The following is a 12,461-nucleotide window of genomic DNA, read 5'->3' on the forward strand; positions in this document are numbered from 1 at the left end:
ATACACTGACACGAGGTTTGTAACTTGTTTGCAACAAGTCACACTGCATAAAAGCTCTACCGATTTTCAATACTCTCTTCAAATAGAAACTAATCACGAATTCAGCATACTTTATCGGATTTCAGTGAAAAGAGCTCATACTCTCTACTAAAAGAAACTAATAACGAGAATTCTGCATATTTTATCAGGATTTCAGTGAAAAGAGCTCATACTCTCTACTAAAAGAAACTAATCACGAGAATTCTGCATATTTTATCTGGATTTCTGTGAATAGAGCTCATCTATGTTTTAGCTTATAGACCTTATTAGTCAATAGATGAGAGTACAAACCTTTCATCAACTGCGATGCCTTGAAGTAAGCCGCCATGGCTTGATCGTGCTCATTTTCAGAGGCGAAGGAGTGACCGTAGGCGAGCCACGCCGGCCCGAATAGCCTGTCCAGCGAAGTCGCTTTTCCCAGATACCTCCTGGCTGGATCGCTCTTACCTGTAAACATCACATACATACATACACAATCACTTGAATCTATTGTTGACACAGATCCAATATTCAAGTTTAATATTACCAACAAGTGAGCGTGTAAGCTTAGAAAATGTCAAGAATAATCTAAAGTTAACGTTAAATAAAATCAACTCAAATAAAATTTATTCACTCGAATTCATACAAAATATTCACAAAAGTATAGAAAAGTAAGTATTTCTAATATTGTATATTACTCGACAACTCGAACTATATTGCGGATGACAACACCCAGACAACACCCATGGATAATCAACAAACATCCCATTAACTAGTCTATTTTCTGATATCAGAAAGTGATTGAAAATATAATTTTTGCTGAAGATAAAGTAATATATATAAATAATTTTTTTTCTTAGAATGCATTAATTATATTTTTTATCATTAATACACTTATTAGGGCCACATTCATACGATGAGAGTCTTGCATGCGTTAACAATTTAAGTGTATAATGTGCATATACATATTTATTTTAGTTTTCTGTTTATAATAATACACTGACACGAGGTTTGTAACTTGTTTGCAACAAGTCACACTGCATAAAAGCTCTACCGATTTTCAATACTCTCTTCAAATAGAAACTAATCACGAATTCAGCATACTTTATCGGATTTCAGTGAAAAGAGCTCATACTCTCTACTAAAAGAAACTAATAACGAGAATTCTGCATATTTTATCAGGATTTCAGTGAAAAGAGCTCATACTCTCTACTAAAAGAAACTAATCACGAGAATTCTGCATATTTTATCTGGATTTCTGTGAATAGAGCTCATCTATGTTTTAGCTTATAGACCTTATTAGTCAATAGATGAGAGTACAAACCCTTTCATCAACTGCGATGCCTTGAAGTAAGCCGCCATGGCTTGATCGTGCTCATTTTCAGAGGCGAAGGAGTGACCGTAGGCGAGCCACGCCGGCCCGAATAGCCTGTCCAGCGAAGTCGCTTTTCCCAGATACCTCCTGGCTGGATCGCTCTTACCTGTAAACATCACATACATACATACACAATCACTTGAATCTATTGTTGACACAGATCCAATATTCAAGTTTAATATTACCAACAAGTGAGCGTGTAAGCTTAGAAAATGTCAAGAATAATCTAAAGTTAACGTTAAATAAAATCAACTCAAATAAAATTTATTCACTCGAAATTCATACAAAATATTCACAAAAGTATAGAAAAGTAAGTATTTCTAATATTGTATATTACTCGACAACTCGAACTATATTGCGGATGACAACACCCAGACAACACCCATGGATAATCAACAAACATCCCATTAACTAGTCTATTTTCTGATATCAGAAAGTGATTGAAAATATAATTTTTGCTGAAGATAAAGTAATATATATAAATAATTTTTTTTCTTAGAATGCATTAATTATATTTTTTATCATTAATACACTTATTAGGGCCACATTCATACGATGAGAGTCTTGCATGCGTTAACAATTTAAGTGTATAATGTGCATATACATATTTATTTTAGTTTTCAGTTTATTTAATATACATATTAAATTTAATTAAGTGGAACCGCTAATCAATATTAAACTAATTTTTCAACTAATTATCAAATGATTCAAAAGATTATATTTTTTTTAGTAAAACTAATGATATTACACTATAGGCTATTGTCCTGTGTCTACAGACACAAAGAAATCGTATATGAGAAATCGTAACTTTTATTAACGTAGGCTCTCGAATCAATTTATTATTTTGACGGAAAATAGGAAATTGTACTCTTTAATCTAAAATACTCCACAATTGATATTCTCTTACTTAAATCTGTCTCTATTAAAATAATTGTGTAATGAGTAGATTAGAATACTACTGAAAACGAAAGTGATTAACTGATCTTTTAGTGCAGAGATCTATCTGACAGTAGGCCTACGTATTTTTATCACAAACCTTGAATGACAAGTAACAGCAGTATTCTCAATAGTTGACAAGAAAATCGTACGAAATCGACCCCCCTCAGCTTGAAGAAAAAAAAATTATCGGAGATAAGATTAAATAATAGTTGCAATTCCATTCCATTCTCTCTAGTCACTCTTTCATTAGGCTACAGTTTTAAATGAAAAAAAAACTTATCATCTAATTATTATAATATAATCACAATCGTAATGGTGATTGTAATATTGATTTATGAAATATAATTATAAAACATACATAGTTCCGATTATTTATTACATATAGTCTAATTATAATATTTGATAGGATAATCAAAGATTTTAAATATAATCTTATTATTATATTATAATAAATCCTATAATATTGAGATGAATAAATATAAAGCAATAATTAAATAGGTATATCTTTCTATATATATAATATTATATTATATTACATGAATATCTTTATACTAATGGAATCCTACCGTCTAATGAGCGATTTGATGGCGCCGATTGATGCGTCGCCGATCGAGTGCATAGAGTGTGCAGACATTAATAATTTTTCTTTCTACAATCCTACATTTAATTTTTCAAGGAATGGAGACTGTGCGGATTTCTCAGTGATTCATCAAAATATCAGAAGTTATAAGAAAAACATAGACGAGTTTATGGTTATCTTAGAAGGTATCAAACATCGTTTTAGCTGTATTGTACTGACTGAAGCATGGCTGAATGACGAGAGTGATCTCTTGGAAATCCCAGGGTATAAGCTACTCAGATCTTACAATAGCCTAAATCAGTGCGATGGTATAGTCGTATACATAGATAGTAATCTCACAGTAACATGTGATGAGCTCCAACTGGGTGGTCTGGCCACCTGTCTGTCTATAGATTTTGACTGGGAGGGAACTCCCTGTCAACTTCTTGCTGTATATCGGAGTCCAAACTCCAGCTTACCTCGATTCTTAGTAGCTCTCGAAAATCATCTCAATTCTTTAACAAATAGGAAAATGCTAATTATAGCCGGAGATCTGAATTGTGACATTTTAAATGTGTTTCCGGGTTCGCTGGAAGAGAAATACATTGATGTGTTGAACGAAGTAGGACTAACAGCTAGTATAGACAAGGTGACTAGGCCGGCCAGCGGTACTTGTATAGACCACTATTTTATAAGACTACCACAATCCTTTCAAGCCTCTACAATAATAGTTCAAACAGCTGTCACTGACCACTACGCAATATGTATGAATATATTCTCTAATAAGAAAACACAGCACACAAATAAGGATGAGTATTTTTCAAAGGTTGATTGGCAATCAATCAATAATTCTCTTTCTTTGCAGAACTGGGACTCAATTACTAGCGAAACTGACGTTAATGTGGCAACACGTCTGTTTACTGAAACTATCCAGAAAACTATAGAAACCAACACTAAAAGAATTCAGGTTACTGCAAAATATACAAAATTGAAGCCATGGATCAGCATTGGTTTAATTCAATCTATCAGGCACCGGGATAAATTAAAAAAGAAATTGAATAGACAACCCTTCTGTATCAGCTTGAAAAACGAATTTCTCCAATACAGGAATAGACTCCACTCTTTGATTAAACTTGCAAAATACAATTATTATAAAAACAAAATAGATGAAGCCTCCCACAATCCCAAAAAATTCTGGTCAACTGTAAATGAAATATCTGGAAGACCTACTCAGAAAAATTCTTTCCCTATAAATGTGCTAATACAGGATGGGCAAGCCACAGGACAACATAGTGTTTCAGATGTTAGTAATGGCTTCAACAAATTCTTCTCCTCTGTGGGGAGGTGTTTGGCTGATAGTATTACTCCCAGGGGTGAGCCAGCAGTAAACGATTCTTATCATGCTGTCGAGTCTCGGTTTGAGTTTCAATGTGTCACACAAGAAGAACTCAAGCAGGTGGTTGGCAGCATGAGAGGAAACAGCGCACCAGGCCATGACCGGATTCCTGCAAGAGTTATTAAAGAAAACGTGCTCTCACTCATACACCCTATTCACTATTTAATTAATTTGAGTTTACAAACAGGCAAATTTCCAGATGTACTCAAAATCTCCAAAGTTATCCCTATCTACAAATCTGGCCCCAAAACCAATTACAGTAATTACCGTCCAATCTCTCTTCTGGCAATAATTTCAAAAATACTAGAAAGATGTGTGAAAAACCAATTAATGCAATATTTGACCGAGAATATTTTATCAACATCACAATATGGTTTCCAAAAATCAAAAAATTGTTCAGACGCGTTTTTTGACCTATCTAAACATATTACTGAAAATATTAAAATAAAAAATAAATTGATAATTACTTACCTTGATTTGGCAAAAGCCTTTGATTCTGTTGATAGGGAGAAACTCATGATAAAACTGGAAATGATTGGACTCAAACAGACCTCCTTACAGTGGTTCAAGAGTTATCTACAGGACAGGTTTCAATATGTCCAAATTAATGATAATATGAGTGGCCTGGAAAAGGTTCAGGGAAGTACTCTAGGGCCTCTACTCTTTTTGATCTATGTCAATAACCTACCGCTGCTGAACATCAGCAGTAAACTTTTTTTATTTGCTGATGACACAGCGGTGGTTTCTACAGGTAGGCAGTGGGATGAGGCGTTCAAAAATGCAACAACCGACCTAGCTATGATAAAAAGTTGGTTCGACCATAACTGTTTGACCATAAATACGAGTAAGTCCAAGTACATGCCTATTGTAACCCGTGGTCAGCAAGATCCAGGCCCCAGAGTCATGAAACTTCACTCATGTGGAGACCCAACTTCTACCGTGTGCAACTGTGAAATCTTAGAAAGAGTAAACCAATACAAGTATCTGGGCATAGTAATTGATTACAACTTAAATTGGAGTCCACACATACAGTTTATAAAGCAGAGGCTCCGAAGATTGCTGTATGCTTTCAATCAACTGAGCCAGGTACTGAGCTTGCAACATTGTAAGACTGTCTATTATGCTTTCGTTCAGTCTATCATACAGTACGGTATTCTCATCTGGGGAGGACTGTCACCTTCTCTCCTGGAGCCGCTTGCGGTGTCGCAAAGACAAATAATTAGAACAGCCCTGAACAAACAATACCGATACCCAACTATACAACTATTTTCAGAATTTCCTGTTTTAAACATAAGGCAATTGTATATAAAATCTCTATTAATTTACCTTAAGAACAATAGTCATAATATTTTGCCAGAAATTCTCCATACCTATCCTACTCGGTATAGATTGAATTATGGATTTGCGACGCCGCGGGTGGTTCACGGAGTGGAGCTGAAAACACCATTCTACCTGGCTCAGATGGTATATCGTAATCTGCCTGCAGAGATGAGAGACTTCGAATGCAGTATTGCTGTTTACAAGCGTAAGGTCGAGAGGTGGCTCTACTGCCTGGGGTGGGAAATGTCTGAAAGCCTGCTTCATTCTGTTTATATGCACTAAAACCTATCCTTTATTTTTTCTTCTTTTTTTTCTTTAGCTCAGTTTGGACAATTTTTGCTATCCTACTCCTTTTATATTTTAAAAATTTTACAAGGAAAATCGCTCTCATAAAGATGAGTCCTGTGAGTCTGCTGGTCTCTTTTCCTTTTTTAAAATATGTCTTACTTTAGTTAAGTTATAAGTCTAGTTATAATGATTTAATTTTCCCATTTTCTCCCATTTGGATCTGAGAAGTCCCGTTTTTTTCTTTAATTTATAGTTTCATATGTCGCTGTTCTGTTCTCTACAATCAATCAGACTTGTGTTGTTCCAGACTTGTGTTTTCATATTCCTTTCATTATATTGATAATAATTGGCTACCGAGAACTCACCCCTACACACAGACGTATAGTCTTGTAGAGGTATTCCAGTAACCAATTTTCAAGTGTCATATTTTTTGTAACTGTGCATTTTGGAATAATAAAGAATTTGATTTGATTTGATTTGACTAGTTACATAATGACTGTTCTTCAAGAATAATTATGTTATAAATATTATTCACTATTCACTGCTGTTCCAATAGTTGGGTTTATTAAAATAGCAATAATTGTGCTCGAGTATTGATTACAACTCACCTATAAGATAATAATAGCAACCTACAGCGAACCAACTGACTGCACTTTCTGGTTGTAAGTCGACAAGATCATGGGCAAGGTAGAAGAGTTCTGAAATTAAACGAAATACATTGACTAAATATCATGTTTAATTGAATTTATTGGAATACATAAACATGTTTCAATTGCATTTATTCAAAACGAGAACAAATATAACCAATACATGATAGATCAATTATGAAGAACAACTTCATTACGATTATTGTAGTATTTTGCATGGCAGATAGAATTTATTATTATGTTTGATGAAGCAGCTTAGTTTGATAAAATTGTTTTGCATTATTAAAATTTTAAGACTTTCACTTCAAGTTCAAAGTTCTTGAATAGTACTAGAGTTATGTTTACACAAATTTATTGCAATACTTTCTAAATTGATATCTGTTATATTTTCTATATTATTTCATTTCATTTTATTAGGTTATAAAAAAAAATTTGATTGATTGAAGTGTAACTTAGCTACATTCGATGTTAGATTCCATGATGAAATACTTCAAATTGTATTGTTGATTCAATGTGCAAGATTACTTAATGCCGTGGAATACACGTGACTACAATGTAATAGATTAATTATAATTTATCTAAGATTTAATAGGTTTACTCTGTCTCTAGCAAAATGCTAAGAAAAATTTGGATTACTCTGTGATTAAAGGCCGGGACACATATAACCGCACCGAGCCCGTGCCGAGGTATGGCCGAGCTACGCCCGCGACACGGTGATGGTGATAGGAGAACACACATATCCGTGCGACAGCAGTGTCTTAGTTCTGTAATAACAGGTGCGGCAGTCAATCGGACGATTTTAAAAGCGTTATCAAGAGTGAATGATTAGATTTATTGACATGAAACATACAAAAACACAGAGTAAAGATAGTAGCATTTAGTTTACAAACTCAAAAAGCTAAAAAACTTGGAAAGAAAAGTCTTATTTTCAAAAAATAACATCTGTCAGATGTCCATCATTCCTATGTATGCACTCAGTAAGTCTTCTGCTAACATCGCTCATTACACGTTGCAGCATCTCCACTGGAATTTGTTCAATTTCATTCTGAATTCTATTTTTCAACTCCTGAATTGTGTGTGGTGCTGGAGACATAAACACTTTTCCTTTTAAGTAGCCCCGCAGAAAAAAATCGCAGGCTGAAAGATCGGGGGATCTGGCCGGCCATCCGATATCCCCATGTCTCGAGATTACATAATTCGGAAAAATGTCCTTACAGTTGCCATGGACTTTCTTGCAGTGTGATTGGTAGCCCCATCTTGTTGGAAGAACGTGTCTTCGTTCACAGGAAGATGAGCAATTGCAGGAGCTAAGAAATTCTGCAACATTTGGACATAGCGTTCCCCTGTCACAGTTACAGCCCTTTCGCACTACCACCTCTCTTCTTCACTGTAGAACCAGTTGCCTCAAAGTTACGAGCCCAGGTCTTTATGGCATTGGCTGATGGAACAGCATTATTACGATGAATCTCGAACTCTCTTCTAAATTCACGCTGAGCGATCACATAGCTGTCCCCGTTTTTATAAAATGCTTTTACGGCATAAGCACGCTGTGCTCCTGTCCACTGCTCCATTGCTACTAAAATGCTTTAAAGTTTTCTTCACGATGGGCGTAGCATCGTTTTCCCCACTCCAGCCAAACGAACACAAGCGCTGTTGCAAAATCGCCCGATTGACTGCCGCACTTGTTACTACTGTGGTCTGATTTCTGAAGTGTGTAATTGAAGAATGTTAAGTGACACATAACCTAGCTATATTTGGACTGTTGTATAAATTAGAATTGGAACCGTTTTGGGCTTATAAGCCTGTGGTACTTTTCTGTAAGTTGTGTGATTCTGAATGATTAAATAAATAAACGTAGTTTTAAATTTGAAATTCAAGACACAGTCAGGGTTCCTTCTTTTATACTTTTTGTTGTTTATTTTATTATTTATTATATTACGTCTATTATACCTTTTGCTTAACTTATTTGGTTCTACTTATTCCGTTCAACCATATTTCTCATCACTTTGATCGTACAAAACGAAAATTCTGTATCTCTTCAATAAGTTTTTCACTCTCCATGTTAAACGAGCCCGCAACGTCACCGTCAAAAAGTAAACTGAACTAGTCGGTGACGGCGCGGGCACGGCTCGGGCAACAAACACGGTGACGGTGCTGACGCGGTGCGGTAGTATGTGTCCCTACACGTTTGAAAGCATTTGTTTTCTCACTCGCCGTAGTACGTCCGACACTCGGCCGTACCGTGGCACGGGCTCGGTGCGGTTAGTGTGTCCCGGCCATTAGTTCAAGAAGATCAATGCATCATTTCGATCAACAGTAATACTATCAAGATTGTGTTGGTTGTGTTACTGTTATTATTGATAGCGATTTGATAATGATACTGTTGACCAATCAATATTCACTTCTTGAAAAGGTGACCTTGCCAACTAAGTCTTCACTTTAAATTATTTAATAAAATCTCATGAATTTACAACATGTTATAATTTGAATCCAAAACATTAGTACTCAATATTGTTGGAGATAATAACTGAGAAAATCAGATAAGGAATATTTAATAAAAAATCAACTTACTATTGGTCTTTTTCAATTCAACTAAACAGCTTATATGAATTGGTAAGCATGATGTGTGGTAAGGATCCTTTTTCAGTACTCTGCAAAAAAAACACATAACTTCCATGTATCACGATTGTGATTAAATTGTGTGAAGACCTAACCTTATTTCGATCTATAACATTATTTTAATGATGGAGAGAACTAGCTAAGTTTCTCCTTACTTTTTCTCCCAATCGTTTTAATGAAATGTGTTATTTGTACACATGAAAATATTAAAATCACGATTATATCACAACTCAAGGGGAAAATAGCATAGGAAAAGTAAGTGATTCATATTTTTCAAAATTGATTTAATAAGATCTTCAAATGAGACTTATTTCAATTTATGAAGTCTCATATAGACTGATCAGTTAACTAACACAACTTGGATCAAAATCTCATTTTGAACGATAAATGTACTTTGAATAAATAATTTGATGAAAAACTTAATGCGCTAGTTTGGAGTAGCAGAAGTAATGATACAGATGGTTCAGTCAGATTGTAAAGAGGACGTCAAATCGGCTGCCTGTCTGCTATTGCAAAAATCACTCCGAGAGAAACATAATACTATTTCCCCGCTACTATTTCAACCTTATTCTCGGACTGAGCTATTTATAGTTAGCTTATACAAAGAAATATAGTATTAAATTGAGTGGTGATGATATAAAAAAGTCCATCCAACGGATTAATTAATTTTTTTCTATTTAATATTTTTATTAACATGTGAATGGAATAATTTGAACAGTCAATGGACTAATTTGAAATTATTATTGCAGTGAGTGATTTATTCTAGTAGGTATAACCCGTGCTCCTCAATTGATGAAAATTACAAAGTACAAAATTACATGGATAGTCTTCATTGAAGTTGAAAATTCATAGCAAAAAAAATATATATGGAATGCCGTTAGGGTCGAACAGTGGTCCTTCATTTCCAGAATGACTCATGTTGGTACTGCATCATCAATGCACTGGGAGGATTGGCGATTTGATAAGATTTATTTCTTACGTACACTACTTGGGACAAATTTAATAAATTCGTTTCAAACAATGAAAATTAAAATATGCCTATAACCATACTCGGTGGATTCAAAATCTTTATGAACAATTTCAAGTTAATCATTTTGGTACCTCAGATGTGATGATGCGTTAAACAACATGTACTCTGTAAATTCAGAACCTTTACGCAAAATTTCCATTTCATTAGTTTGGTAGTTTGGATGTGATGATGCGTCAAGTCATAGCCACCTCTAATACACCTCTGTATTAGAGGTGGCTACGGTCAAGTCCCTATCTTTCCTATACTAAATCTATTCATTTTTGTATAGGGATTGATAAATAGTACTGACTCTTCAGTAATTCTGATGCACTGTTTGTAGGAGCAAGCGTAGAAGAAACGCTCGGCCTTTGCGACGGTCATGTCGAGGTTGTCCTCGAGGCACTGGTGCAGGGTGCTGGCAGGCGGCGCCTCAGGCACGGCCTGGTATTTGTTCAGCAGGCTTTCATAGATGTACGTCACTATCTTGTCGTCTTCTCCGCGAGGTAGCGAGTCCAGCAACTCTTTTTCTAAAACAAAAAACAAATAAACATAAATACTGTATTGGACAGAGTGACGACTCAACATTATAATGAATGCATTTTAAAAATAAATACACTAGTGAGCCCCCCGGGCTGGAAAACTCGCTCGAAATGCCGCTGATATTCAGATGTTCTATTGAAAACAGGCGAAATCCAAGCCAAACGAAATAGCTCGAATCGCATGCAATTAATAACCTAGTGACAACTGAATTGTTATTTGCAATGATAAATGGTGATTTGCATGCAGAAAGACGGGCATCTGTGTGCGTTGTACAATTCGGACACCTGGGGAGGATTCTTCCTCCTGTATGCATTCCGTACGTTGCTGTGTGCACCGTTACCAAATTGTTTGTAGACTATGTAGCAATATGATAAACTATTGAAATATTTCATCTAAATCACGAAAATTTGTAATTGAGTCAATTGTTATCAAGTTAAATTGAACTACCGAAATATTTCATCTAAATTATAAAAATTAATAAAATTTGTTTTCAAATAATGAAAAAATATATTTCCTTGATAAACAAAATATATTAAAAATTGAATTGATTATTGAAAGAATCAACAATTAATATCACACAATATTCATAGGAATAAGATTGAATTGATAATTAAAATAATCAACAATATAATCATTACATCTTAATAAATTGAATCACAGCTGTCTACTTTAGAAGGCGATGGGAGATGAAAATTGGCACACTTACTATCATTTCAATTCAAATCAAATTTATTTCCTCCACAAAATTCAACAATTACAAAATTTAGGATAATGTACCTTAATCTAGTTTACTTACATTATATCAACAAAATAAAGGTACAAGAGGTGGAAATGAAACCACTGGCATAAGTGAAAATCACTTGTTCGCCAGTAGGAGTAGCATATTGTCAAACTTCGGTCATCCACATCTAATTAAAACAAAAAAAAGATGTATACAAAATAACATAAATAAATTACAACTTATATTCTAAGAGAATTAATCAAGCTATGTATCGAGACTCTTAAATTTAGCAGAATAGTAGTACAATTACAATGGATGTAAATTAAATTATCTACACAATATACAAATCAAAATAATGACTCTCAGTTATCCATTTCTTAATATTCCTTGGTACACTTTTGGAAGGTAGTTCTATGATAAGCCCGGGTGGAATAGAATTTATTAGTTTTGGAGCTATATAAATTAATTGCTTACGAATAAGTGTTAGGTTTGAAACATATGATGCGAATTTGTACAAATTATACCTAGTCCTATGATTTTCATTATTTAATTGCATAAAATTAAAATTGTATCTACAAAAATATTTAATCACGCTCAAAACATACATTTGTCTTACTGTCATGACTCTAATATCCTTGAAAGCACTCATTGAGGGATAAATGGTTGGTTTATTCAATATTGTTTTTATTATCATTTTTTGCACTCTAAATAAATGAGCTACATGCGTATCGAACGTACCTCCCCAAACCACCAAACCATATTGTAGCAATGATTGCACCAGAGCGAAGTACACCATTCTCAGCATTGGTAGCCGAAGGATCGATCTTAGTTTGTAAAATTTATAAGATACAAACCTCAATCTATCACAAAGGTAATCTATGTGTTTCTTCCATTTAAATCCCTGCTCAATTATAACACCCAAATATTTCAAGTGACTCGTTCTTTCAATTTCGGGGCAATCACAACAACCAGTATTAACATCAAATTCATTACAATTAATATGCAATTTCAGTTTACATGCCGTGTCTTC

The 12,461-nt window shown here is 34.4% G+C and overlaps 1 protein-coding gene across 1 annotated transcript in view; it reads right to left on the reverse strand.

Moving 5' to 3' along the window:
* Positions 1–12,461, reverse strand: part of LOC111044164 (cell division cycle protein 16 homolog) — a 40,039-nt gene that overhangs the window by 15,780 nt on the left and 11,798 nt on the right. Inside the window, exons 5-8 of the mRNA XM_039421035.1 lie at positions 10,481–10,697; positions 9,114–9,193; positions 6,504–6,593; positions 1,343–1,499 (exon numbers count right to left, since the gene is read on the reverse strand). Coding sequence (XP_039276969.1) covers positions 1,343–1,499; positions 6,504–6,593; positions 9,114–9,193; positions 10,481–10,697 — 544 coding nt within the window. The remainder of the gene's footprint in view (positions 1–1,342; positions 1,500–6,503; positions 6,594–9,113; positions 9,194–10,480; positions 10,698–12,461) is intronic.

Source organism: Nilaparvata lugens, chromosome 2 (assembly GCF_014356525.2).
Source record: "Nilaparvata lugens isolate BPH chromosome 2, ASM1435652v1, whole genome shotgun sequence".
In the NCBI taxonomy this organism is placed as follows: domain Eukaryota; kingdom Metazoa; phylum Arthropoda; class Insecta; order Hemiptera; family Delphacidae; genus Nilaparvata; species Nilaparvata lugens.